We start from the raw sequence: 23,891 nt of genomic DNA on the forward strand, positions 1-23,891 counted from the left end.
GAGACAGGGAGAGAATGTGCGTGCATGAAGGCATATAAGCTTGCATGTGCATACGCATAAAGGCAAGCATGTCATGGTGTGAATATGGAGGTTAGAGGTCAACTTTGTAGAGTTGTTCTCTTCTTTTCAAGTGTATATTAGCGTTCTGGGTATTGAATTTAGGTTACTAGGCTCATGTAACCATACCTTTACCTGCTGAGACATAGTGCTAGCCCATTCCCTTTGGTGGGTTTCTACTTGTTTTGTTTGAGACAGGGTTTCACTGTGTAGCTTTTACTATGTGAACCTCACTATGTAGACCAAGCTGTTCTCACAAAGGTCTGCCTGCCTCTGTCTCCTCAGTGGAAGGAGTATAAGCCTGTGTTTCCATGTTCATCTTTTTCTATTGGTTCTGAGTATTGACCTAAGGTCCTCTTGCTTGCACAAGTACTTTTACCAAATAAGCTGTCTTCTCTGCCCCATGACAATCTCTAAAATTTTATTTTCATTTATATGTATGAATTTTTTTGTGCTTTTGTTTTTTTCAATTTGTGTGTGTGTACCATGTGTGCCTGGTACTACAGAGACCAGAAGGAGCTATTGATTGGGTTTCTTGAAACTGGAGTTACTGATGGTTGTGAGCTGCTTTGTGGGTGTTGGAAACTGAACCTGGGTATTCTTCAAGAGTAACCATTGGTCTTAATCTCTTGAGTCATCTCTCCAGTTCCCATCTCCTACCCCACTTTAAAGTGAAAGTGATATACAATGCTACGAAAAGCAGTGGAAGGTGCTGTATTAATGAAACAGGACAGACTATTCCTGTGGAATTTTAGCATCTGGACCACTCATGGCTTTGTCTCACTCAGAAGTGACTCTCATCCAGATTCAATGTAACATGAAGGCTCCATTTCAGAGGCTGTACTTCCTTTTGGCACTTAACATGTTGTTGAGCCTTTGTCTACAGTAGTGGGACTTCTCAGTTGATGGTGGATCCAGGGAATGGCTATCTGGTGTGCAGTATGAATAAATGAAAGTGTATTTGGTCCTTGTGTATACTGGAAGAGATTGCATTAACATTGTCAACAAGTATGGGCATTGAGTTTCTGTACAGACATCTTTCTGGGTGTAATGCAGTAGTGTTTGGCAGCATGAATAGATTGGGAGGACAAGACTAGCTTTTAGATTGGATATAATAGGCTGCAGCTGCTGGAATTCTTATTACCCACCTACAGGAAATGGAAAGGCCTTGTGAAAGGTGCTTTATGATGCAGAACTTGCCAGTTCCCCCATGCATCTTGATTAAGGTTCCTTGTAATGAGTGAAATATGTAGTAAAAGCTGAATGGAGTTGGGCTGTAGTTCAGTTGGTACAGTGCCTGCTTAGCATGCCTAAGACCTAGTATCACATAAATTGAGCATGGCGACACAAGCTTGTCATCTAACTGGGAGGTAGAATCGGAAAGTCAGAAGTGTAAGATTGTCTTTGACTATAAAGTTAGAGCCGAGATTTTTTTTTTTGTTTTTTTGTTTTTTTTGAGACATTGCTTTGGAGGTGTCCTGGAACTAGGCTGGCCTCAGACTCACAGAGAGCGCCTGCCTCTGTCTCCTGAGTGATGGGGTTAAAGGCGTGAGCCACCACTGCCCAGCCTTTATGAGATTCTTAAAATAAACCTAAGAAAAGCTTTGATTGCTGTATTGACTGAGAATGTGTCTTATTCTGTCACTTAGGCTGGCTCCTGAACTTGTGATCCTCTTGCTTCTTTCTCCTCAGTCGTGGTTTTACAGCACAGTGCCACACTTGACCACATATTTAGGTTTTTAAATGTGTTCAGGAGTTAATGCAGACTTTAGTTGAGAATGCTAATCTAGCCAGGCATGGTGGTGCACAATCCCAGCGCTGGGAAGCAGAGGCACAGGGATCTATAAGAGTTCCAAAGCCAGCCTGCTCTGCTTGGTGAGTTCCAGGCTGTCCAGGAATACACAGTGAGACAATGTCTCAAGAAAAAAAAAAAAAAAAGAAAAAAGAAAAAAAAAAGAAAACAAACAAACAATGGTAATTTAGGGCTAGTGGGGAGGGCTCAGGTGCTTCTGACAAATCTCACCTGAGTTTATTTACCAAGACTCACATGTTGGAAGGAGAGAAACAATCTCCACATGGGTGCCATAGGCTGCCTTCTCCTAAATAAACAAACATTTAGTTGGCCATGGTGTTTCACACCTATAGATCTGGCATTCTAAAGGCTGAGGCATATGAGAATTATCTTAAATTTGAGGTCAGTCTAGGTTATGTAGTGACTTCCAGTCCAGGCTGAGCTACATAATAAGACTGCCCCAAAATCAACTGTGACAACAGCAACCCAAAAAATAGCAACAAAAATTCTCCTTCCAGACAGTAAACTGGACCTGGAATGATGGCTCAGCATTGTACTTGCTGTATAATCTTGAGGACTGGTTTTTGGATTCCAGCACCCATGTAACATGCTGGCACTCCTGGGCACACCAGGTAACCCCAGCTCTGAGGGACAGAGGCAGGAGCTTTGGTGTTTTCCTGGCTTCCTTTAACCAAGGAGACATGGGCCCCACCCAGGTTGTGAGAGATTAACTCCTCCTCTGGCTTGTTCATGCCACACACCTACACTGTGCATGCACAAGAGCAGTCAAACAGACAGTAACTGAAGAAATGAACATTTAAAGTAATGCTAGCTTTACTAAAAACTTGTGTAGAGATATGACAGAAAGTTTAATCTCTTTTACATAATTTACTTGTTGGCCTAATCCTGGTATTTTTCTCAAGGATTTTGGTTTTTCGAGACAGGGTTTCTTGTGTAGCTTTGGCTGTCTTGGGTTTCTGTAGACCATGTTGGCCTCGAACACACACAGAACCACCTACTTCTACCTCTCTGAGTGCTGGGATTAAAGGTGTGTATCACCACTGCCCTGCTATTTTTCTAAAATTTAAGATACTGTATAGGAGCCAAGCATAGTGTTGCATATGCCTGTATGTAATCTCTTGACTTTGTAAATTAAGGATGGAGAAAGAAGAGTTTAAGACTGGGCTATGTAGCAAGATAGCTCAAGAAAGAAAATAAGGAAAATCCAGTTAGGCTTAGTGGCACAATCCTGTAATAACAGCTACTCAGGGCCTAACAGGAGTTCAAAGGCCTTCTTCATTACAGAGTGAGTTCACAGCCAACCTAGGGTATCTGCTTTACTATCTATCTATCTAGAGATAGCCCTGGCTGTCCTGGAATTCCTTAAGTAGGCCTCTAACATCTTATTTACACAGTTCTCCTGCTTCTGTCTCTAGAGTGCTGGGATTAAAGTGGGAAAGGCATGTCCTACCAGGTCTGGCTTCAGTGTAGGCAAGACTTGGTCTCAAAACAACAAAATGTAAAATGGATTGAGAGGGATATATATATGGTACAGTGCTTGCTAGCATGTGTGAGGTCCTAGATTCAATTTCTGTTACAATAAAAACAAAACACGAAAGCAAAACATCAAACCAATACCACAAACTCCAAATGAGCATTTAATAGTGTGTCACTGCACAATGCTACTAATATTTAATTGTTATAAATAATACAGAAGGAAACCTTAAAATTTTACTAGTCCATTTTCTCTTTTTTTTTTCTTTTTTTCAAGACAGGGCTTCTCTGTGTTGCCTTGGCTGTCCTGGAACCCTCTCTGTAGACCAGGCTGGCCTTGAATTTATTGATTAAAGGTGCACAACACCATGCCCAGCCCAGAAGTCTGTTTCCCATCTCCCCCCTCCTCCCGTTCCCTCCCTCCCTCAACTCAGGGTGTCTTCAAATTCTCCTGTAGTCCAAGATACCCTTAATCCTCTTGCCTCTGCCTCTCAGGTGCTGGGATTATGAATGTGTGCTCACCACACTTGGTTAATCAGTGTTTCTCAAAGTAATACTTAGTGATTGAGAGTTCTGTTTGACTGTTGCCTTCTAACATCTGTGTTAGTATTTTAGCTGCTGAAATCCACTGCTTTTTTTTTTTTTTTTTTTCTTCCTAGGCAACAGCTGAACAGATGCGGCTCGCACAAGTGATCTTTGATAAGAATGATTCAGATTTCGAAGCTAAAGTTAAGCAGGTATGTTTCTAGGAAAGTATGCTATGACTGTGTACTTTATTTTTTAGTTAAAATATTCTGTGGGGCTGGAGAGATGGCTCAGGGTTAAGAACACTGACTGCTCTTCCAGAGGACCCACTTTCAATTCCCAGCACCCACATGGCAGCTCACAACTGTCTGTAACTCCAGTTCCTGGAGATCTGACATCCTCACAGACATTCATGAAGACAAAGCAGCAATGCACACAAAATAAACGTTTGTTTTGTTTGTTTTGTTTCTCTGTAACAACAGCTCTGACTGTCCTGGGACTCACTTTGTAAACCAGGTTGGCCTCTGCCTCCCTAGTCCTGGGATTAAAGGTGTCCACCACCACCACCCAGCCGAAAAATAAATTATTTAAAAGAAATATTTTCTTTATGAATTAATGTGTTTTGCCTACATTATGTATGTGCACTGCATGCATTCTTGTTATCCAGCTATAATGCATGCTTAAGTTTTCAGATACAATACTATGTCTAGGAGAGTAGCTTGTGTGGGGTGTAACTAATAAGTTTGTATGTGGGATATTCTAATGCAATTCATGAATGGTGGCCATGTACAAGTGAAGTCCCAGTTAATGTTTTAGGAATCAAAACTTTGCAAGTTCTATGCTATTGACCTAAGTTTAAACATGATCTAGGAGTTCTGAGAATGTTGTCTGTGCATATGTTGTGCTGACTAGTAGGCTGGGGGTTGTGGTGCACACCTTTAATCCCAGCACTAGGGAGACGGAGATAGGCTGATCACTGTGTGTTTGAGGCCAGCCTGGTCTATGTAGCAAATTGTTCCAGGCCAGTTGATTTGTGGGTGAGTCTACTAGTTTTATTGGGGAGTATGGGAAAGTCAGCCTGCACTTAGAGCCTAGACTTACTGGAGTCTAGGAAAAGCTCTCATGTGGGAGGACAGCATGATGCTGTATTTGAATAGAAGAATCAGCAAAGTTAATATTGAATGCCACTTTTTGGTTCCCTTTAATCATCTTCTGATACTTTGATAGCTTATGGAAGTGACAGGAAAAAATCAGGACGAAAGCATAGTGGCCCTTCACGACTGTAATGGAGATGTGAACAAAGCTATCAATGTGCTTCTAGAAGGAGACTCGGACACAGTAAGTGTTATTTTTCCTCAGTTTCACCTTGTATGGAAGTTGTTGTAGAGGGGTCGGGGCGTGCTGTGTTTTGGAGGGGGTGTTCTGGGAAATAAACCTAGGTTCATTCATATGTGAGACAAGCACTACAGGAAAGTTCCAGTAACTTGGTATTCCTTCAGCAAAACAGTTTCTACTACCCTGGCCCTTGGACATGAACATCAACCTAAATTACCCCAGCTCTTGGTACTAACACCCCCTAAAGTGCCCCAGCTTAAAGTGCTCTGGTTTGTGGATATTAACACCACCTAGAGTACCCTGGCCTATGGACATTAACATTGCCTAGAGGACCCTGTCCTGTGTACACTAACACCACCTAGAGAACCCCAGCCTTTGGGTACTAACACCAGCTGAAAACCCGGCTGCAGACTGCTCACAGTTTCTCATCTCAGTTACCACCTCTAACCTCCTCCCACCCCCTCATTGGTTTTTTTACTTTTGCTCAGGATAGTCTCAAACTTACTCTGAGGATGACATGGAAATTCTTAACTGCCTGCCTCCTCTTCCTTTGTGCTAGGATTAGAGGATCCACCACAAGACTGGGGATTAAAATGGTGTGTGTGTGTGTGTGTGTGTGTGTTATATGTGTTTATGTATGTGTGTATGTACACCAGGTAAGTGATACCCTAGGAATAGAGTTTTGGGTTTTTATAAACTGCCATGTACGTGCTAGGAACTGAATCCAGATTATCTGCAAAACCAACTTTTTTTTTTGAGGGGGGGTTGTTTTGAGACAGGGTTTCTCTGTGGCTTTGGAGGCTGTCCTGGAACTAGTTCTTGTAGACCAGACTGGTCTTGAACTCAGAGATCCTCTGCCTCTGCCTCCCGAGTTCTGGGTAACAAGTAACAAGTACTTTTAACCACTGAGCTATCTCTCCAGCCCCTTCTGACCTACTCACAACTTTAGACTAACAGAAAACCAGGGTTTGCTGATAACTTCTTTATTAATGGATATTCCATAAGCATCTTCTCATGAGGCTTAAAATACAGACACTTATAATAATCACACAGAGAAAACTGTAAAAGGCGGTTATGAACTTTATTCCCTTTATCTCTATGTTGAAATTGGATTGTATTTGGTTTGTATTTCTAAATTGAGGAACCTATTTCAGGGCAAGTTAAAACAAATAATACTTCACCTAAAAGAAAGTTTATTGATGATTGTACCCAAAATGATTTTCTTGGTTACAGAGTTGGCTTGGTGGTTAAGAAACCTGAGTTCAGTTTCTAGAACCCTCCTGTGTTAGTTCACAGTGGCCTGTAGGTCCAGCTCTCCTTTTCTGAATGCATTTACGTACACATGCACACATGCACAAAAGCCTGACTTTGTTTTAAAAGATTTATGTATTTTATTCTATGTGTATAGGTGTTATCTTTGTATGTGTATATATGCACTACTTGCTTGCCTGGTGCCTGTGAAGGCCAGAAGTGGGTGTCAGATCCTATGGGACTGGAGTTATATACTGTTATGAGCTACTACTGCTAGGAATCAGACAGTACCCTTAGGCTGAGCTGTCTCTCCAGCCCCTATACACACATAGTTTTAAAACAAATACATATAGAAATATGTATATATTTCTTTTTGTCCTTTTTGAGATTTGTTTTTAGTTTTATTGTGCACGCATGTGTGTGTGCGCTCATGTGTGCGCACGCATCCCTACAAAGGTCTCAGTTGTCAGATTCCCTCAGAGCTGGATTTACAGGCAGCTGGAGCCACCCAATGTGGGTGCTGGGAATTGAGCCGTCCCTCCAAGTTTTGTCTTTTTCAGGAAAGTAGAACTAAATATAAAAGAATTAAAATGTAGGGTTTGAAAGGTGTATGACATTGATGACTGTAGAACTCTTTTTGATAGACATCATGGGAGACTGTAGGGGGGAAGAAGAAGAATTTTGGAAAAGAAAGCTCAGAAAACAAAGAAAACAGAGAGAAGAGAACTGAGAGAGAAGCAAGTCGTGGACGGGGAAGCAGCAACCGAAAAGGAAGAGGTGGCAACAGAGGCAGAGAGTGTGAGTACAGCTTTTCTGCTTAGCATTTCCATACCCTCAGAGAGCTGAAAGGACAGCCCAGAGAAAGCCCATGAATCCATCTGTACGTGTAAATTTCCTACTGTAATCACTAACAGTGGTCTGTTAGGTGCTGTGATGGGGTTTCCTGTGAGTGCTGGCCTGGGCTACAGGTAGTTAGTTCATTTTTTGCATCCTTTAAGACTGGTTTCTGGTCTGGGCAGTAGTAGCCATGCTTTTGATCCCAGAACTTGGGAGGCAGAGGCATGAGGATCTCTGAGCCTGGTCTACAAAGCTACACAGAGGAAACTCTGTCCATGCAAAACCAAACCAACCAACCATCCAACCAAATAAAACAAAACTGGTTTCTGTTAGAGATCAAGTGAACTGGGGTTGGAGTGGGTATAGGTTCATTCACTGATAAATGAACTATTTTTTTCTTCCCCAGTTACAGACACTCATAGTATAGACGTGGATCAAATTAATAATAGGTATGCCTTTAATCCTAAGCAGAGTCATATGGATCTTTGTGTTTGAAGCCATCCTGGTATACATCGTAAGTCCCAGACCAGCCAGGGTTATATAGTGAGACACTGTCTCCCCCCTCAAACAAAACAAACAAACAAACAAAAACCTAAAGGAGATAAATTTAATAGGCAGGGCTTTTTATTTAGTTTAACCTCCATTTAAAAATAGAACTGGTAAAAATAGGGCTCAGTAGGTAAAGGTACCTGCCATGCCTGATGACCTGAGTTCAATCCCAGGAACCATGTAGGTAGAAGGCGAGAAGGGGACAACCCAAAGTTATTGTCCAAGCTCCGCAATGTGTGCCATGGCATGTTTCCTGTGGATCCATATTTTGACACCATTTTACTTGGAACAGCCCAGGAGACATTTTATAATTAGTTTATTCCATTGACTGCTTGTGTCGTGTGGAGACCTATGGTACTGAGAAAAACAGATTTTTTTAAAAAGTTGATAGCCTGGTGATGCACCTTATCCTAGAATTTGAGAGCTTTTAGTAGGGAAATTGAATTCAGGGCCCAGCCTGAATTCATAGTGAATTCCTGTCTCAATGCCCCTCCCCCCTTTTTTTCCTAGTTCTCATAAAAATAATTAGTTTAAGTAAATTCTCCTTCCTCCAGCAGTGAAATTACAGACACCCATCACTATGCCTTGCTCTAAATTTTTGTTTTGGGTTTATAAGGACGGGGTTTCTCTGTATAGCCCTGGCTGTCCTGGAAATCACTATGTAGACCAGGCTGGCCTTGAATTCACAGAGATTTACCTGCCTCTCTCTGTCTCTTGTGTTGGGATTAAAGGCATGCACTACCACTGACCATCAGCCTGGTTTTAAATTTGATTTAAAAATTACTTTTAATCTATTTATTGTTTTTTTGTGGATACATATGCCATGGCACACATGGAGGTCAGGAAACACCTTCAGGTTGTCCTCTCTCTCCTTCTAACATGTGGGTCCTGGGGTTGAACTCAGGTCTTCAGGCTTGGCAGGCGCCTTTACCTATTCAGCTATTTCACCAGCCTTATGTTTTTATTTTCCTGTATTTATTTATTTATTTGTTTTTGTTTTTGGAGACAGGGTTTCTCTGTGGCTTTGGAGGCTGTTCTGGAACTAGGTCTTGTAGACCAAGCTGGTCTCAAACTCAGAGATCTGCCAGCCTCTACCTCCCGGGTGCTGTGATTAAAGGCGTGCACTGCCACCAGCCTTATTTTTATGTGAAGGTTAATTGAGTGGTAGCATTAAGAATGAGAAGTATTTATGCAATAGAAATGTAGAATTTGGTGATGGGGATTGAATCAAAGCCCTTAGCTTGAACTCTTCTTTAGCCACATCTCTATGTCTTATATATTACTTTATTTTATTTTACTTTTTGACTACATGACTTTACTCATGTAGCCCTGACTGGCCTTTGACTCACAGAGCTTTGCTAGCCCCTGATACCCAAGTTCTGGGATTAAATGTATCATACCTGGCCTTATATGATACTTTAATAATGTCACATAGAACATGTTATGTGGGGAAATACATTCAGAAAGAGGTGGAGATTATGGGAAGGGATATGGTAAATTTAAATGTACTGCAAAGGAAGCCTCACTGGGAGCTCATGTGAGTTAAGTAGCAGCTAGAGTGAAGAGAGTTAATGATGCCAAAATCTCTTGTCAGGTTATTTTTTTTTTATGTGCAACCATTTAAGCCAGTATGAATATGAAAAATGAAAAACAGTAGTCTTTGCTTGCCTCTTTCTGGGTAGTACCTTTTTTAAAAAAATTTTTTTTTAATTTGAATTAGAAAGATTTTCATGTCAATCCCAGTTCTTTCCCCTCCCCTCTTCCCCTGCCCCCCCCAACTAATACCCTACCTATCCCAAATCCTTTCTGCTCCCCAGGGAGGGTGAGGGCTTCCGTAGAGGGTCTTCAGAGTCTGTCATATCCTTTGGGATACTGCCTGGGGGCAGGGGTCTAGGCTCAGGGAGTATCCCTCCCAAAGTCCATTCCTATGCTAGGGATAAGTACTGATCCACTACAAGGGGCCCCATAGATTTCCGAGGTCTCCTCACTGACACCCACATTCAGGGGTTCTGGATCAGTTCCATGCTGGTTTCCCAGCTGTCAGTCTGGGGACCAAGAGCTCTCCCTTGTTCAGGTCAGCTGTTTCTGTGGGTTTCACCAGCCTGGTCTGGACCCCTTTGCTCATCAGTCCTCCTCTGCAACTGGATTCCAGTTCATTTCAAGGTTTAGCTGTGGGTGTCTGCTTTTACTTCCACCAGCTGCTGGATGAAGGCTATAGGATGGGATGTAAGTTAGTCATCAATCTCATTATCAGGGGAGAGCATTTAAGGTTGCTTAGATTGTTAGTTGGTGTCATCTTTGTAGCTCTCCAGACATTTCCCTAGTGCCTGATTTCTCTTTAAACCTATAATGTCTCCCTCTATCTGGGTACTACCTTAAAGAACCTGTCTCTTTGACATTACCTTTTACAATGACACTGCGTGTGTGCCTGTGTTTGCTACGTGATATTACTGATTTAAACACTTTTACAGCCTTTAATTAAGAAATAAATTTTGTGATGTGTAACATCGTTGCATAATGCGTGTTTGTTTTGTTCTTACTGTTTAAAAAAATGTATTTTAGATAAGGGCACATCCATGCAGAGAAAGTAAAATTACTATGTTATCTATTGGATGTCTTGTTGCTCTATATGTAGACCAGGCTGGCCTCACAGAGATCCTGTTTCTATCCCGAGTGCCGTCATTAAAGGCATGTTCCACCATGTCCAGCACCGTCTTATTTTAATTTAATTTGTATATCTGTGATATCTGGCATGTGTTGCCATTCATTTTTTTTGTGGACACCCCCCACCTCTCTCCGCCCTTTGAGACTAAGTCTCACTATGTTATCCAACTGGCCTTGAACTTACGATTCTCTTTGTTCCACCATCCTAATGATGAAAGTGTTTGGTCTTATGCTTCCAGTTTTGTGGTACTTTGTACTTTTTTTTTTTTTTTTTTTTTAAAGTATACAGTATTCTGCCTGCATGTGTCCTTCAGGCCAGAAGAGGGCACCAGATCTTATTCAAGGTGGTTGTGAGCCACCATGTGGTTGCCGGGAATTGAACTCAGGACCTTTGGAACAACAGCCAGTGCTCCTAACCTCTGAGCCATCCATCTCTCCAGCCCCTTTTCCTAGTTTCTAAATGTTGTTTACATCCTAACCTGCTGTTGGAGACACAGTCTCCCTTGTAGACCAGGCTGGCCTTCAACTTGTGTGATCAGAGGAGAGTGCAACCATGCTTCACATTTTTAACTTTTTGGTCATTATGTGTTTGGTTTTGTTAAGTTTAAGTGCCTGAGAAGTTTGGTACAAAGGTTTGGAAATGAAAAGTTGGCATTTCTGCTTTTTCCTCTTTAGTCAAGGGTGAGGAGAATGGAATTGATAGCAACCAAGGAGACAAACCTTCAGAGCGAGGCAAGAGGGGCCGAGGCAGAGGTAAGGGAGAATGATCCAAATAGAATGCTGGGCACCAGAGGAGAAGGTGGGCTGATTCTTTACTGGGCTTTGAGAATGTGTGGAAATGCATTATGAAAGATGTCCTCTAATGCCTGTGATGGAAGTGTTTAGTTTATGCCAGATGTGGGTTTTTTTTTTTTTTTTTTTTTTTTTTTTTTTTTGTGTTGTGTGTGTGTGTTTCTTTGTTATTGTTTTGTTTGTTGTTTGTTTTTTTTTTTTTTTAATTTTACTTTGGTTCTGTTATTTTGGTGTTGAAGATTGAGCCCAGTGCCTATCCTGGATAAGAATGTGCTCCGCTGCTGAGCTACACTCCAGACCCTGGCATCCTATTGCTTATTGCCTCTTGGATTCTGAAAACCACTTTTATAGTCAGGTGTGGTGGGAGTCAGGCAGGGGCTGGAGAGTTCTAGTATACATAGACTGTCAACAAAGCAAGAACAGCTTATTCTTTATTTTGGGCTTTTGTGGAGTTTTGCTTGTTTGTTTTTGTTGTTTCTAGACAGGGTTTCTCTGTCCACCCCTGGCTGTCCTGGATATGTAGACCAGGCTTGAACTCAGATACACCTGTCTCTGCCCCTCCCTCTCAGGTTCTGGGATTAAACCACCACTGGGCAATATTTATTTACAATGTTTTATGTGTATGGATATTTTGCCTGCATATATGTCCATGTGCTATGTGTATGCAGGCCTGTGGATCCCAGAAGAGGGCTATGGATGTTCCTGGGGACTGGTGTACAGTGGTTGTGAGCTGCCATGTGGGAGCTGGGGATGGAACACAGGTCCTTTGACCAGTGCCCCTAACCACTGGACCCCTCTGTCTAGCACTTGTCATTTTTACTTTTTGGTTTTTCGAGACTGGGTTTCTCTGTATTAATTGTTCTGGCTGTCCTGGAACTCACTGTTTAGAGCAGACTGGCCTTGAACTTACTGATCTGCCTGCCTCTATGTGGATTAAAGTGCCAACAATAAAGGGGTGTTTTTGTTTTGTTTTGTTTTTTAAAGAGTCTCATACTATAGTCTAGGTTGGTTTGGAAGTCACTATGTAGCCCAGATTGGCCTGAAACTCTGCTTGATTAAATCATTCAACAATATATACATATACAAATACTACTGTATTCCACAATTGTGTTTTCTAAAGGATTTGGACGTGGCAGAGGCAGAGGGGCAGGAAGGTTCTCTGCTCAAAGCATGGGGTAAGTCACAGCCATCCTATTGTTGTAGTTATTTCCTAGTTATTCTACTTTTCTCTCCCTCCGACCTGTCTACAACTTATTGATCACACTTAGAGCATTAATGTTGCCAGAGATATTAAGTCAGGGTTCTAACCTTTGCACTGCTGGCAGTTTTACTTGGATAATGCTTTATTGGGATGATAGATTTCCTGCACAACCTTTCAGTATAACCCCTCACCTCCATGAAGTCATTAAAATGTCTGCAGACAACTGCCAAATGTCCCCTAGGGTAGGGATCAGGCATATGTGCATAATTATCCTGAGTTGCCGAGTTGAAAGCCAGCTAAATCCAGCCATTGTACACAAAATATGTTCTTGTAAAAATAATACTTTTATCCTGAGTGATAGTAGTAAAGGCTGACTGTTCTAAGTAGGTGTTACAATTGACTACTATTGTTTCTAGGTTTACTCTTTCTCCTTGTTTTTTTGTGTGTGGCAAGACAACTCAGATATTGAGCCCTAAACTTTAAATTGGTAGCTTTTATGTTTACTTCAAATTCTTCTGTGTATATTGGAACATTGGTACTTATTTTGTTCTTCGTTAATCACCTGATCATGATGCCTTGGGGATGTTCTGTTAGAACATAATTATTTTTTACATTTTTATGTGTATATACTGACATATATGCTGTGTATTTGTGAACATATGCATGGCGTCCGTATGGAGTCAGAGGATAACTTTTGAAAGTCATCCTGTCCTTCCACCATTTGTGTCCCATAATAGAATTTAGCTTGCCAGTCTTGGCAGCTGGTGCCATCTCACCAGCCCTTCAGTTAGGATTGTTTTTGTTTTTTTAAACCAAGGCTTTTCTTTTTTTTTTTTTCTTTAAGATTTTTATTTATTATGTAAACAACATTCTGCTTCCATGTATATCTGCACACCAGAAGAGGGCACCAGATCTCATAACAGATGGTTGGGAGCCACCATGTGGTTGCTGGGAATTGAACTCAGGACCTCTGGAAGAGCAGTCAGTGCTCTTAACTTCTGAGCCATCTCTCCAGCCCCTTCAGTTAGGATTGTCATGCAAATATAGAGAAGTGATGAACAAAACATAGCTATAGCTGTACACGAAGAAGAATATAATTCCATTCAAAGCTAGGTTGGGGGTATTGGTGAAATGGTTCAGTGGTTTTCTTGGAGAGGCCTTGTGTTTGGTTCTAGTACCCCGGTACCACATTGTGCCTCACAACCCTTTGAACCCTAGTTTCAGGGGATCTGATGCACTCTTCTGGCCTCCATGGGCAGGGAGCATGCGCATGGTGCATATATGTGCATGTAGGTGAAACACTTGTACACATAAAATAAAAATGATGGCACAGACCCATCCTTAATCCTCAGCACACCAAGGCATAGGCAGACAGATCTAAGTCTGTAAGTTCAAAGTCCCCTTAGTCTACATAGCAAGTTCTGGGACAGCCACGTGACATTGAGAGACCTTATTTCAGAAAACTGACCTCCCCAAATAAACCTGCCAAGCTTAGAGTCCGACACAAGGAAAAAGAGATGTATTAACTGTTGATATTACTGCTCATTGGAGTTTTTTTGTTTTTGTTTTTGTTTTTTAACCATTCTAAGAGGTTTATTAGTAAAGAGTGGGAAATGGAGAGGAGGGAGTAGGTACAGGCCTGTCTGGAAGAAATACAGGGAGAGAGAGAAATTGGACGGTTTTTAAAAGATGATTTTTGTGTGAGCCTTGAGTATTTTATTTGTGTACCATGTGCAGGAAGGTGCCTGTGAGACCTGAAGATGTTTTCCTAGGTACTGGAGTTCGCAGGTCAATTTGAGTTGTTATGTGGGTGCTGGGTATTGAACCTGCTGCCAAGTCCTACAAGGAGCAGCAAGTGCTTTTAACCACTGAGCCATCTCTCTAACACCTTCCTTGACAATTTTTTTCCTGGTGTTCTTTCTTGGCTGGAAAAGCTTCCAGGTCTCCTAACTTCTTAGGATGCCAAGGATCAAACTGTTGAAACCTGAGAGCCATTTCTACAGGAGTAGATATAGGGTCCAGAAGTAGCCATTTCTTTGTTAGAAGATATGCATGCTTGGCTGGAGATGTAGTTGGTTTAGTGCCTTCCCAGAAAGCCCTGGGTTCAGTCCCCATCATATCATAAAGCTGGACATGCTGGTACAAACTTGTATTTTTATGAGGTATCCACCAAAGAAGATTACTCAGACATGTGTTCAAGCCAACAGAAAGTCTTTATTAGCTAGCCAGCAACTACTCTAGGTATTTGAGACACCTTGCAGCCCTGCGCCTTTTCTTAGGTTGAGCTTTTTTAAGCATAAAAAAACACATCCTCTCTTGGCATACATCAGTTAGCCAGAAGTGGAACCACAGAAAGCCAAAATCAAGGTTTGATGGATTAGATCTTATTCTTGTTTTGGCAGGTGTTGCCTATGTGCTGGGTTCCAAGGCTTGAATGGTACTTCTATTATGGTATCATTTGTTTTAAGGTCTGGGGGCCTGTTAACAGTATCAGAAGTTCAAGGTTGTCCTCAATTACAGAGTGAGTTTATAGGCAACCTGGGATACATGAGGCAGATTCTGTCTTCAAAAATGATAAAAAGGAGTGGAGCCTCATGTCTTTAGTCCTACTACTTAGGAGGCAGAGGTAGGTTGAGTCTTGCCAGCACTACATATCCATAGTGAGACCCTGTCTCAGAAACAAAATTAAAACATTCACATCATTGGGCCTAACAGGTAAAGGTGCTTGTTGCTAAGACTTGTGACTAAGTCCTGTCTCTGAGACCCTTATGGTGGAAGGAAAGAACCTGCTCCCCATAAGTATGCGATAGCATGTGTGTGTGCCCACACACTAAATAACAGATAAAAAAATCTGTATCAGGCTGTTTGTGTTGGCATAAGCCTTTAATTCCAGCATTTGAGAGGTAGGCAGATTTCTGTGAGTTCAAGGCTACCCTAGTTTACTTACTCAGTTCCAGGACAGCCAAGGCTACATTACAAGACTGTCTCAAAACAAACAAAATCTTCATTATAGGGGTTGGAGAGATGGTTTAGCAGTTAAAACCACTGGTTGCTTATCCAGAGGTACCTGGGTTTGATTCCCAGCACCCACCAGCAGCAGCTCATAAACATCTGTAACTCTATTTTACAGAAGTCCTGGCCTCTTCTGATTTAAATGAAATCCCCATTTTCTGGCCTCTCAGGGCACTTCAAGTAGGTGGTGCATAGATAAAACACCCATACACATAAAGTTAAAAAAAAAAAAAAGTGTTTAAAGAAGCAACATCACAATGGCTTAAAAGTTAGCTGTCATCAATCAAATGGTAGGAGGGAGAAGCCTTTTACAGCAGCCCTTTGAAGGAACTTGAGCTTATTTGGTTTGGATTTTTTTTTTTTTTTCCTCTTTTTGTTTTTAGAGACAGAGCCTTTCAATGTTTCTTTGGCTGTCCTGATGCTTACTTTTGCCTCCCCAGTGCTGAACTAAAGGTTTTTCGAGACAGGGTTTCTCTGTGTAACAGCCCTGGCTGTCCTGGAACTCGCTCTGGAGACCAGGCTGGCCTTGAACTTCTAGAGACTCACCTGCCTTTGTCTCCTAAGTGCTGGGATTAAAGGAGTGTGCCACCAATGCCCATCAAAATTTTTTTGTATGGGAAATTTTGTACACAGTGTTTATTTTGTGATTTTGATGCTTGCTTTAGTTGCCTGTTTGTTTACTTCAAACCCCAGGACATTTAACCCTGCAGACTATTCAGAGTCCGCATCTACAGATATCAATGGGACAAAGTCGGGAGTTTGGGAAGCTGCTCAGAATGGTACAGATGAGGGCACTGGTAAGTGTTTTGATTTGTCTGAAGTCTTTGTTTTGTTCTATGTCTGTTCTTGAGAAATGATCTCACTATATAGCCTGAGTTGGCTTTGAACTTTCGTGGTCCTCCTGTCTCATATTCTTGAACTCTGGGATTTCAAGACTTAACGATCTAACCTGTCTTCAAAGACTTTTTTTGAGAGAGAGAGAGACAGAGACAGACTGACTGACTGACTGACTGTGAGTTTAGGTGCCTGTAGAGGAGAGAAGAGGGTGCCACATTCCTCGAATTTCTGGGAATTGAATGCAGGTCCTCTGGAAGAACAAACATCCTTAACTGCCGCTAGAGATGGTTTTAAAATGTTTTGTTTTATTTGAGTATGATGGGGCATGACCTGTCTGAAGTTCCTGAATCCAAGTTGGGTATATGTGCTTAACCACTGAGCCATCTCTCTAGTCCTGCCTTTACTTTAAAAATGTGATGAAGTCCTGTTTTCTACCTGACTTTGAACCTTCTTATCTTCTTATCTCAGCTGCTGAAGTGCTAGAATCAGGTGTGTGCAACCACTTTCAGCTAGGAGAAGAGTTTAGGATTTTTTATGTTTATTGGTGTTTTTCATGCATGTATGTTTGTGGGACCACACTTGTCAGTGCTTGAGTAGGCCAGCCATTGGATCCCCTGGACAGGTGTTGGTACACTGACATTTAGGAGCTTGGGATTGTACTCAGGTCTTCCAGAAGAACAGGAACTACTCTTAACTGTAGAGCCATCTTTCAGTCCTTAGGAGAAAATTTTACTGAAAGTGCTTAGTATTCTGGGTGGTAACTGTTAAAACCTTAAAAAAAAAAATGCGTGCGGGCTTTATCTATCTATCTATCTATCTATCTATCTATCTATCTATCTATCTATTTATTGGGGGGCAGTTACTCTGTATAACAGTCCTGGATGACCTGGAGACCCACCTGCCTCTACTCGAGTGTGCCAGCAGTGACTAGCTATTTATTTATTTTGGTGTTTTTGAGATAGGGTTTCTCTGTGTAGCCCTTGCGCTGTCCTGGAACTTGCTCTGTAGACCAGGCTGTCTTAGAGCTCAGACCGACTTGCTTCTGCTTCTTGAGTAGCTGGGATTAAAGGCATGTGCCACCATGCTCAGCTTTTTGTATTGTTTTCTGAAATATGTAAGTAAATAGTTGTTACTGTTTGTTTACCTGGAGATCTTCTGGAGATGAGTTTGTGGTAGTCTTAACTACTGAAGCTATGTTTATATAAAAATATAATTTATGCAAAAATTAGCCACTAATGACCCAAAATAAGGAATACCAAACTAATTCTTCCTCCACACCTGGAACTTTAGTTGAGGGCTATAATTCTCCTGGTAACATTTGGACAGTTTCATAGAGCTCTTGCAGCAGCACTTCCATGTTTTCCTGCTCCAATCTGGTTTATGTGGTACTGGGATTGAACCCAGTCTTTGCACCTGTGAGGCAGACAATCCACCAACTGAGGTACATTCCCATTCCCAAACAGAACATGGAAAGCAATTGTAATAACCTCATAAAATGTGATGCGCAGTTGTTTGTCGTACCTAATGCCTCTTAACAGTATTTAAGAAGCTGATACAGGAGGATTATGTAAATTCTAGGCCAACCTGGGCTGTAGTAAGATCTTGTCTCAAAAATCACATCAAACAAACAGGAAATATCCAATGCTAAGTAATAAATCTAATGGTAACAACAGATTAACAAACTTGTATCTAGAAAAATACTTTTAAAACAGGTAAAATTGGAAGTGACATTATGGACTTTAAAAAAAAAGAAAAACTTATGTAACTGGGCAGTGGTGGTGCACACCTTTAATCTCAGCACTCAAGAGTCAGAGGCAGGTAGATCTCTTGAGTTCGAGGCCAGCCTGGTCTACAAAGCTACACAGAGAAACCCTGCCTTTAAAAAAAAGAAAAGAAAAAAACCCTTATGTTTGTGAATATTTTTCCTTGTATGTCTGTGCATCATTGCATGCCTGGTGCCCACAGAGGTCAGGTGAGGGCATTGGCCCACTGGTACTGGAGTCGCAGCTGGTTGTGAGCACCAGGTGGGTACTTAGCATTGAATCGACATCCTCTACAGGAACAAGTGCTTTTAACTACGGCATGAATTTTCCAGATCTAAAGAACATTTTTTAAATCCTGTTATAAATTTGAATTTTTAACTGGCTCCCATCTTTGCATTTAGTAATCTATAGTGATCCTTCTTGTAAATGTCTAGTATCTTTAACAAGTTGAATTGAAAAATATGATTTATTGAACTGGGCATGGTAGCACACACCTTTAATCTCAGCACTTGGGAGGCAGAGGCAGAAAGATCTCTAAGTTCAAGAGCAGCCAGGGCTTGAAATACCATATCAAGAGCAGACTCCCCCCCCAAAAAAAATCAGATTTATATAGTTCAGTTGGTAGAATGCTTACACAGAACCCTTAGTTTGATACTAGTATTGTTTAATCTGGGCTGGGCATAGTGGTATATGCCTAGAATCCCACTACTTAGATACAGGCAGGAAGATCAAGTTCAAAGTTATGCTAGGCTGCACAGCAAATTGAAGGTGAGCCTGGTCATGAGACACTGACTCAAGAACAGATTTATTAGTAAGTAATTTATTTGTTTTTGAGGGGAGGCACAGTATTTTTTAAGTGTTATTTTGAGGGTCTTACTCTACAGTCAGGCTAGCCTGAATGTAGTGCAGGCTGGCCTGGAGCTCATGGAGATTCTCCTGCCTCAACTCCTTTAGCCCTGGATTTATCATTTTCAGCTTTATTATTTATCTTACTAACTTGTTTGCATGTATGTGTGTGAGCAAATGGGTGTATTCATGGAGATGAAGGAGAGCATGTGAGTCCATTCTGTTCACCAAGTGGATACTGGTGATTGAACTCAGGGTTATAAACCTTGACAGCAAGAACCTTTACCTGCTGAGCCATCTTGCTGACCCATTGAGATCTAATTTACATACAATTTCTACAGGCAGAATAAGTTGAATTCTAACATGCATACAGAATTGTAACCATAATTAAAATTGAGATGGTGTTTTTCTAGTAGCAATAAATAATTACAAATAAACTAAAAATGGATCATAATTTAAAAGCTTGTAGCATCTTTTGTGGCTGGGGATGTAGCTCAGAGGTAGGGCACTTCTTTCCATGTGCAAGGCCCAGGGATGTATCCCTAGTATTGAAGAAGTAAAATGTACATAATGTATGTGAAAGATTTGTTTGTGGAGAAATTCAACACAGTTTCTACCAAAAGGGGCAACATGTTTAGTGTTCTGGAGTTGGAGATATCATTATTGCTGCAACCTGGTTTTCTCCTCAGGATGATAGGTATTGATAGGTAGCTTCAGAATAGATTCTACTTCACATCTTAGCAGTCTTCTGCCTTCATCCTAAAAACACAATGGAAGAGTATTTACAGTAAGCCAAGCAATTGTGATGAAACAACCAAGAACTCAAGAACTTAATCTCAAATTATAGTAATAGGCAGCATGGAACTAGCAGAAGTGTATATGGAGAGTTGACAATGTACCTAGCGGGGATCATGAGTCTTCTGTCTAGCTGACTAGAGCAAAAATTTTACAATTCAGGGTTGTTCACTACAGTGAATACAGCAGAGCAACGGTCCAAGTGAGGCTTACATGTATTCACAAAGAAGGCAGGAATGAATATTACTTCAGGATAGGCAAAGATAATCTCAGTAAGCATGAGTCATTAAGTGTGTGTGTGTGTGTGTGTGTGTGTGTGTGTGTGTGTGTGTGTGTGTGTGTGTGGTGTGGATTCTTGTGCCCATGTGTATAACTCTAGAAACCAGAACTGGGCAGGGCACCATGTGTCTTTTATTGCTCTCTAACTTTTATTGCTCTCTACCTTCATGAGTGGGTATGAAGAGGTCAGAAGACTTTCTACCAGTAGGTTCCAGGAATGAACTCAGGACATCAGGCTTAACAGCAAGCACCTTTACTTTCTTAGCCATTTTGCTGGCTCCAATAGTTTGATTTGTAAATCAGGCATAGTAAGACATTTAACAGTTAGAACTTACTAAATGAAGTAAAAACTATAAGTGTTATATGAATGTTCTTGATGTTTTGTTCCTAGAATTTTCCATTTAATGTTTTTGGGCCGTGGGCTCTCCCTGAAGGGGACTGCTGTGTGATACATTAACTTTATTTCAAGTGCTGACTTTCTCTTGTTTCCATCATTAAAAGCTTTCCTTTTGATCCACAGAAGGGATGGGAAAGCCTCACAGTATATCTCAGGAGCTGCCAAATAAAAGGTCTTATGGACTCAAAGGTATGATGGATGTTTTGTTTTGAAATTTTGCGTAGATAAGAATCCTTCAGAACCAAGTATGCCATCCATTGGTAGAGTGGTCCCCCAGGGTACTTGAGATCCCAGGTTTGACCCCAGCACTGCATAAAGTAGGTGTGGTACCGAGTACAGGTAGTGCAAAGTTTGAGGCTAGACTCAAAAGAAGAAACCTGTGAGCCAGTCAAGTAATGCTAAAGGCATGAGTTCCCAATCCTGATGAGTTTAATCCTGGGGACCCATAGATGGAGAGAATTAACCTTTACAAATTGTCCCCTGACCTCCACATTCATGCTGTGACACCTATAACCCATCCTACTCCCACCACAAAATAAATAAAACTAATAAAATTTTGAAAACTTAAAGTTGCTCCATTCCTATACAAAGTAACGGGTTTCAGACTGAGTGTAGTGCTGCACTCTTTGAATCTCAGCACTCTGAAGGCAGAGGCAGATAGATTTCTGAGTTCAAGGCCAGCCTAGTCTACAGAGGGAGTTCCAGGACAGCCAAAGCTGTGTGATAAGACCCTGTCTCAGAAAACTAAAACAGAAAGAAAGGGAGGGGAAGAAGGAGTGTGAGGGAGGGAGGAAAGGAGGAAGGAAGGAGATTCATTGTGTCATTTTTATAGAACAACTGTGTATTTACTTTGTTCTTACTTATCTCTTCCCTATGGCTCTACCTTATACTCCTTGCTTCTGGGCTTTTAGTTTTTGACCTGGGACTGAAGCCAGAGCATTGCATATACTGTGCAAATACCTCACCAGTGAACTATAATCTTAGTTAGCTCAACCATACTGTTTGAAACTGAAAATAATGTTATCAAAGTTATCCCATGTGTTTTGGGGTATAGGACCATAGATAGGAAATTGAATCATTTGTATGAAATTCTTACTGTGAAGTTTGAATGTTCTAGAATTAAGAGTCTGAGCTCAGTCCAGCTGTGGTAGATTCTAGCACTCAAGAGGTCTGTGAGTTTTGAGGCCAACTTAGTCTACAAAGCGAGTTCCAGAGCCGTTACACAGAGAACCCTTGTCTCAAAAAACTGGGGGGAAAAAAAGAGTCTGAGTTCACCTATTTCCATAGCATTTTTATACTACAGTGTGTATGGCAGGCTATTGCAGCATGTGCCTCTGGCTTTCCTATGCTTTTCTTCACACATCAATTCATGGTGCTACATCTTTCCTACCTACAACTATCATTATGCATGATGTCTTCCTGCTTAGAAACAAACTCATTTTCTCACCTGATTATGCACAGCTTCTTTGTGTTAATTTTAAAATTATTTCCCTGCTCCTCTGGACTTAGAACAGGATGACAGTTACAGTAATGACATTGTGTGAACTTGGTTGGAAATTGTGTAATGTAGCAATTATTTTTTTTTACCTTGCTTCCTATATCTGATAATCGCTAAAGTCACTGGTACAGGTTTTCATTACAAAGGTGTTCTAATTATATGTTCATGTGGGTATATATGCACAAATACACATGCATGCGGAGGCTGAAATCAAATTTGGGTGTCATTTCTTAGGAGCCATGCCTGTTGTGTTTTGAGATGGGCTCTCTCACTTAGGTTGGGGCCTTCAGTAGTCTAAACTGGCCTGCCTGTGAGCCTCAGGGATTTTCCTGTCATCACCTCTCAAAGATCAAACATGTATCTGCCTGTTTCCGAACACCAACTTTGGCTTGATCATGCTCAGCTTTTACATGAGTTACTGGAAATTCAAGCTCTGTTCTCCATGCTCCATTCTCTAGTACTCGTCTTACCTGTTCCCATAGCCCTTGAATTCCTCCCCCCGCTTTTTTTTAACATTATGCGTTCTGAGAATTGATCTCAAGTTCTTATACTTCCACAGTGAGCACTTCATTGACTGCTAACTCACTAACTCCTATAGTTTATTATTATTTTTATTTTATGTATTTATTTACTTATTTTTTAGGGGGTTTCTAGGCAGGGTTTCTCTGTGGCTTTGGAGGCTGTCCTAGAACTAGTTCTTGTAGACCAGGCTGGTCTGGAACTCACAGAGATCCGCCTGCCTCTGCCTCCTGAGTGCTGGGATTACAGACATGTGCCACCACCTCCCTGTTTAATTTATTATTATTTTATTATTATTATTCCAGTATTGAGAAATTAAACCTTGTGCATGCTAGACAAGCACTGTATGGTTAAGCTGTAACCTGCCCTAATGATCCATTTTATTCTTTTTTTTTTATTTATTTGTTTATTAGTATGCTTGCATTTTCTTACAGCAGAATTGCTAAAATATTTCTTAAAGTGCAGTTTGAGGCATTAATTTTATTTTAGTGTATATAGTTCTGGGTATTTTTATAGAGAATTCATTTTTTATTTTTATTAAGAATAGATTTAAGGAAATAATTTTTCTTGGATTGGTAATTACTAATTACTAATTAGTTGAATTAGTAATTAGTTGAATTAGTAAAATTACTAATGAGTTGAATTATTTTTCTTGCATAATACACAAACTCATTAGTGTTGAAGTTTCTTTCCAGCTAGGTCACTTTGCTGTTTTTCAGCCCCAAATAAGTACACAGAGATATATTAATCATCAAACTGTTGGCCGATGGCTAGGGCTTCTTAAAACTATGTATGTATCTATGTATCTCTACATGGCTTTATCTTACCAGAGAACACTTGGCACGTCCTATCTTCCCAGTCTCTACATGGCGTCTACTTCCTCTCTCTCCTTCTCATGCCTATACTTCCTGCCTGGCCAATCAGTGTTTTATTCATCAACCAATAAGAAAAACATATATACAGAAGGACATCCCCCATCACATTAGTAGTATGGTTGACTGTACTGGACCTTTTTTTATTCCCTGTCAGGTGCCTGGAAAAATTCTGTGGAAGAATGGACAACAGAAGATTGGACTGAAGACGTAAGTGTTCATTCAGACCTTTCTTCCTCCTGCTATGTCTTAGCATCTCTCAGAAAAAGCCCAGTGCCATTTATCTTGTCTAACCTGCTGCTACTGCTACTACGCTTCTTTCCCCTCCTCCCCCCTCCTCTTCTGCCTCTGTCCCTTGTTCTCAAAGAGTTGCCTTTTCAACACATGGTTCTCAGGTTTTTTTTATTGTTGTTTGTTTCTTTGTTGATGTTATATGTGGGCCTGAATGTCCTGGAATTCTAGACCAGACTGATCAAACTCATGGAGATCCTTCTGCCTCTGCCTCTCAAGTGAACTCTGAAATGTTGAAGCTGCTCACCTAAGTCATAATTTAAACACTCTGTAACTCCCCCCACT

General features: G+C 41.0%; 1 protein-coding gene across 3 annotated transcripts in view; it reads left to right on the forward strand.

Annotated features, from left to right (window-relative positions):
- The window catches only part of Ubap2 (ubiquitin associated protein 2), an 86,431-nt gene that overhangs the window by 36,943 nt on the left and 25,597 nt on the right, over window positions 1-23,891 (forward strand). For all 3 annotated transcript variants that reach the window (XM_027403353.2, XM_035439924.1, XM_027403354.2), the window contains exons 3-10: window positions 4,003-4,080; window positions 5,096-5,206; window positions 7,099-7,252; window positions 11,180-11,257; window positions 12,417-12,471; window positions 16,203-16,306; window positions 20,550-20,615; window positions 23,473-23,525. In XM_027403353.2, the coding sequence (XP_027259154.1) occupies window positions 4,003-4,080; window positions 5,096-5,206; window positions 7,099-7,252; window positions 11,180-11,257; window positions 12,417-12,471; window positions 16,203-16,306; window positions 20,550-20,615; window positions 23,473-23,525 (699 nt within the window). The remainder of the gene's footprint in view (window positions 1-4,002; window positions 4,081-5,095; window positions 5,207-7,098; window positions 7,253-11,179; window positions 11,258-12,416; window positions 12,472-16,202; window positions 16,307-20,549; window positions 20,616-23,472; window positions 23,526-23,891) is intronic.

Source organism: Cricetulus griseus, chromosome 2 (assembly GCF_003668045.3).
Source record: "Cricetulus griseus strain 17A/GY chromosome 2, alternate assembly CriGri-PICRH-1.0, whole genome shotgun sequence".
In the NCBI taxonomy this organism is placed as follows: domain Eukaryota; kingdom Metazoa; phylum Chordata; class Mammalia; order Rodentia; family Cricetidae; genus Cricetulus; species Cricetulus griseus.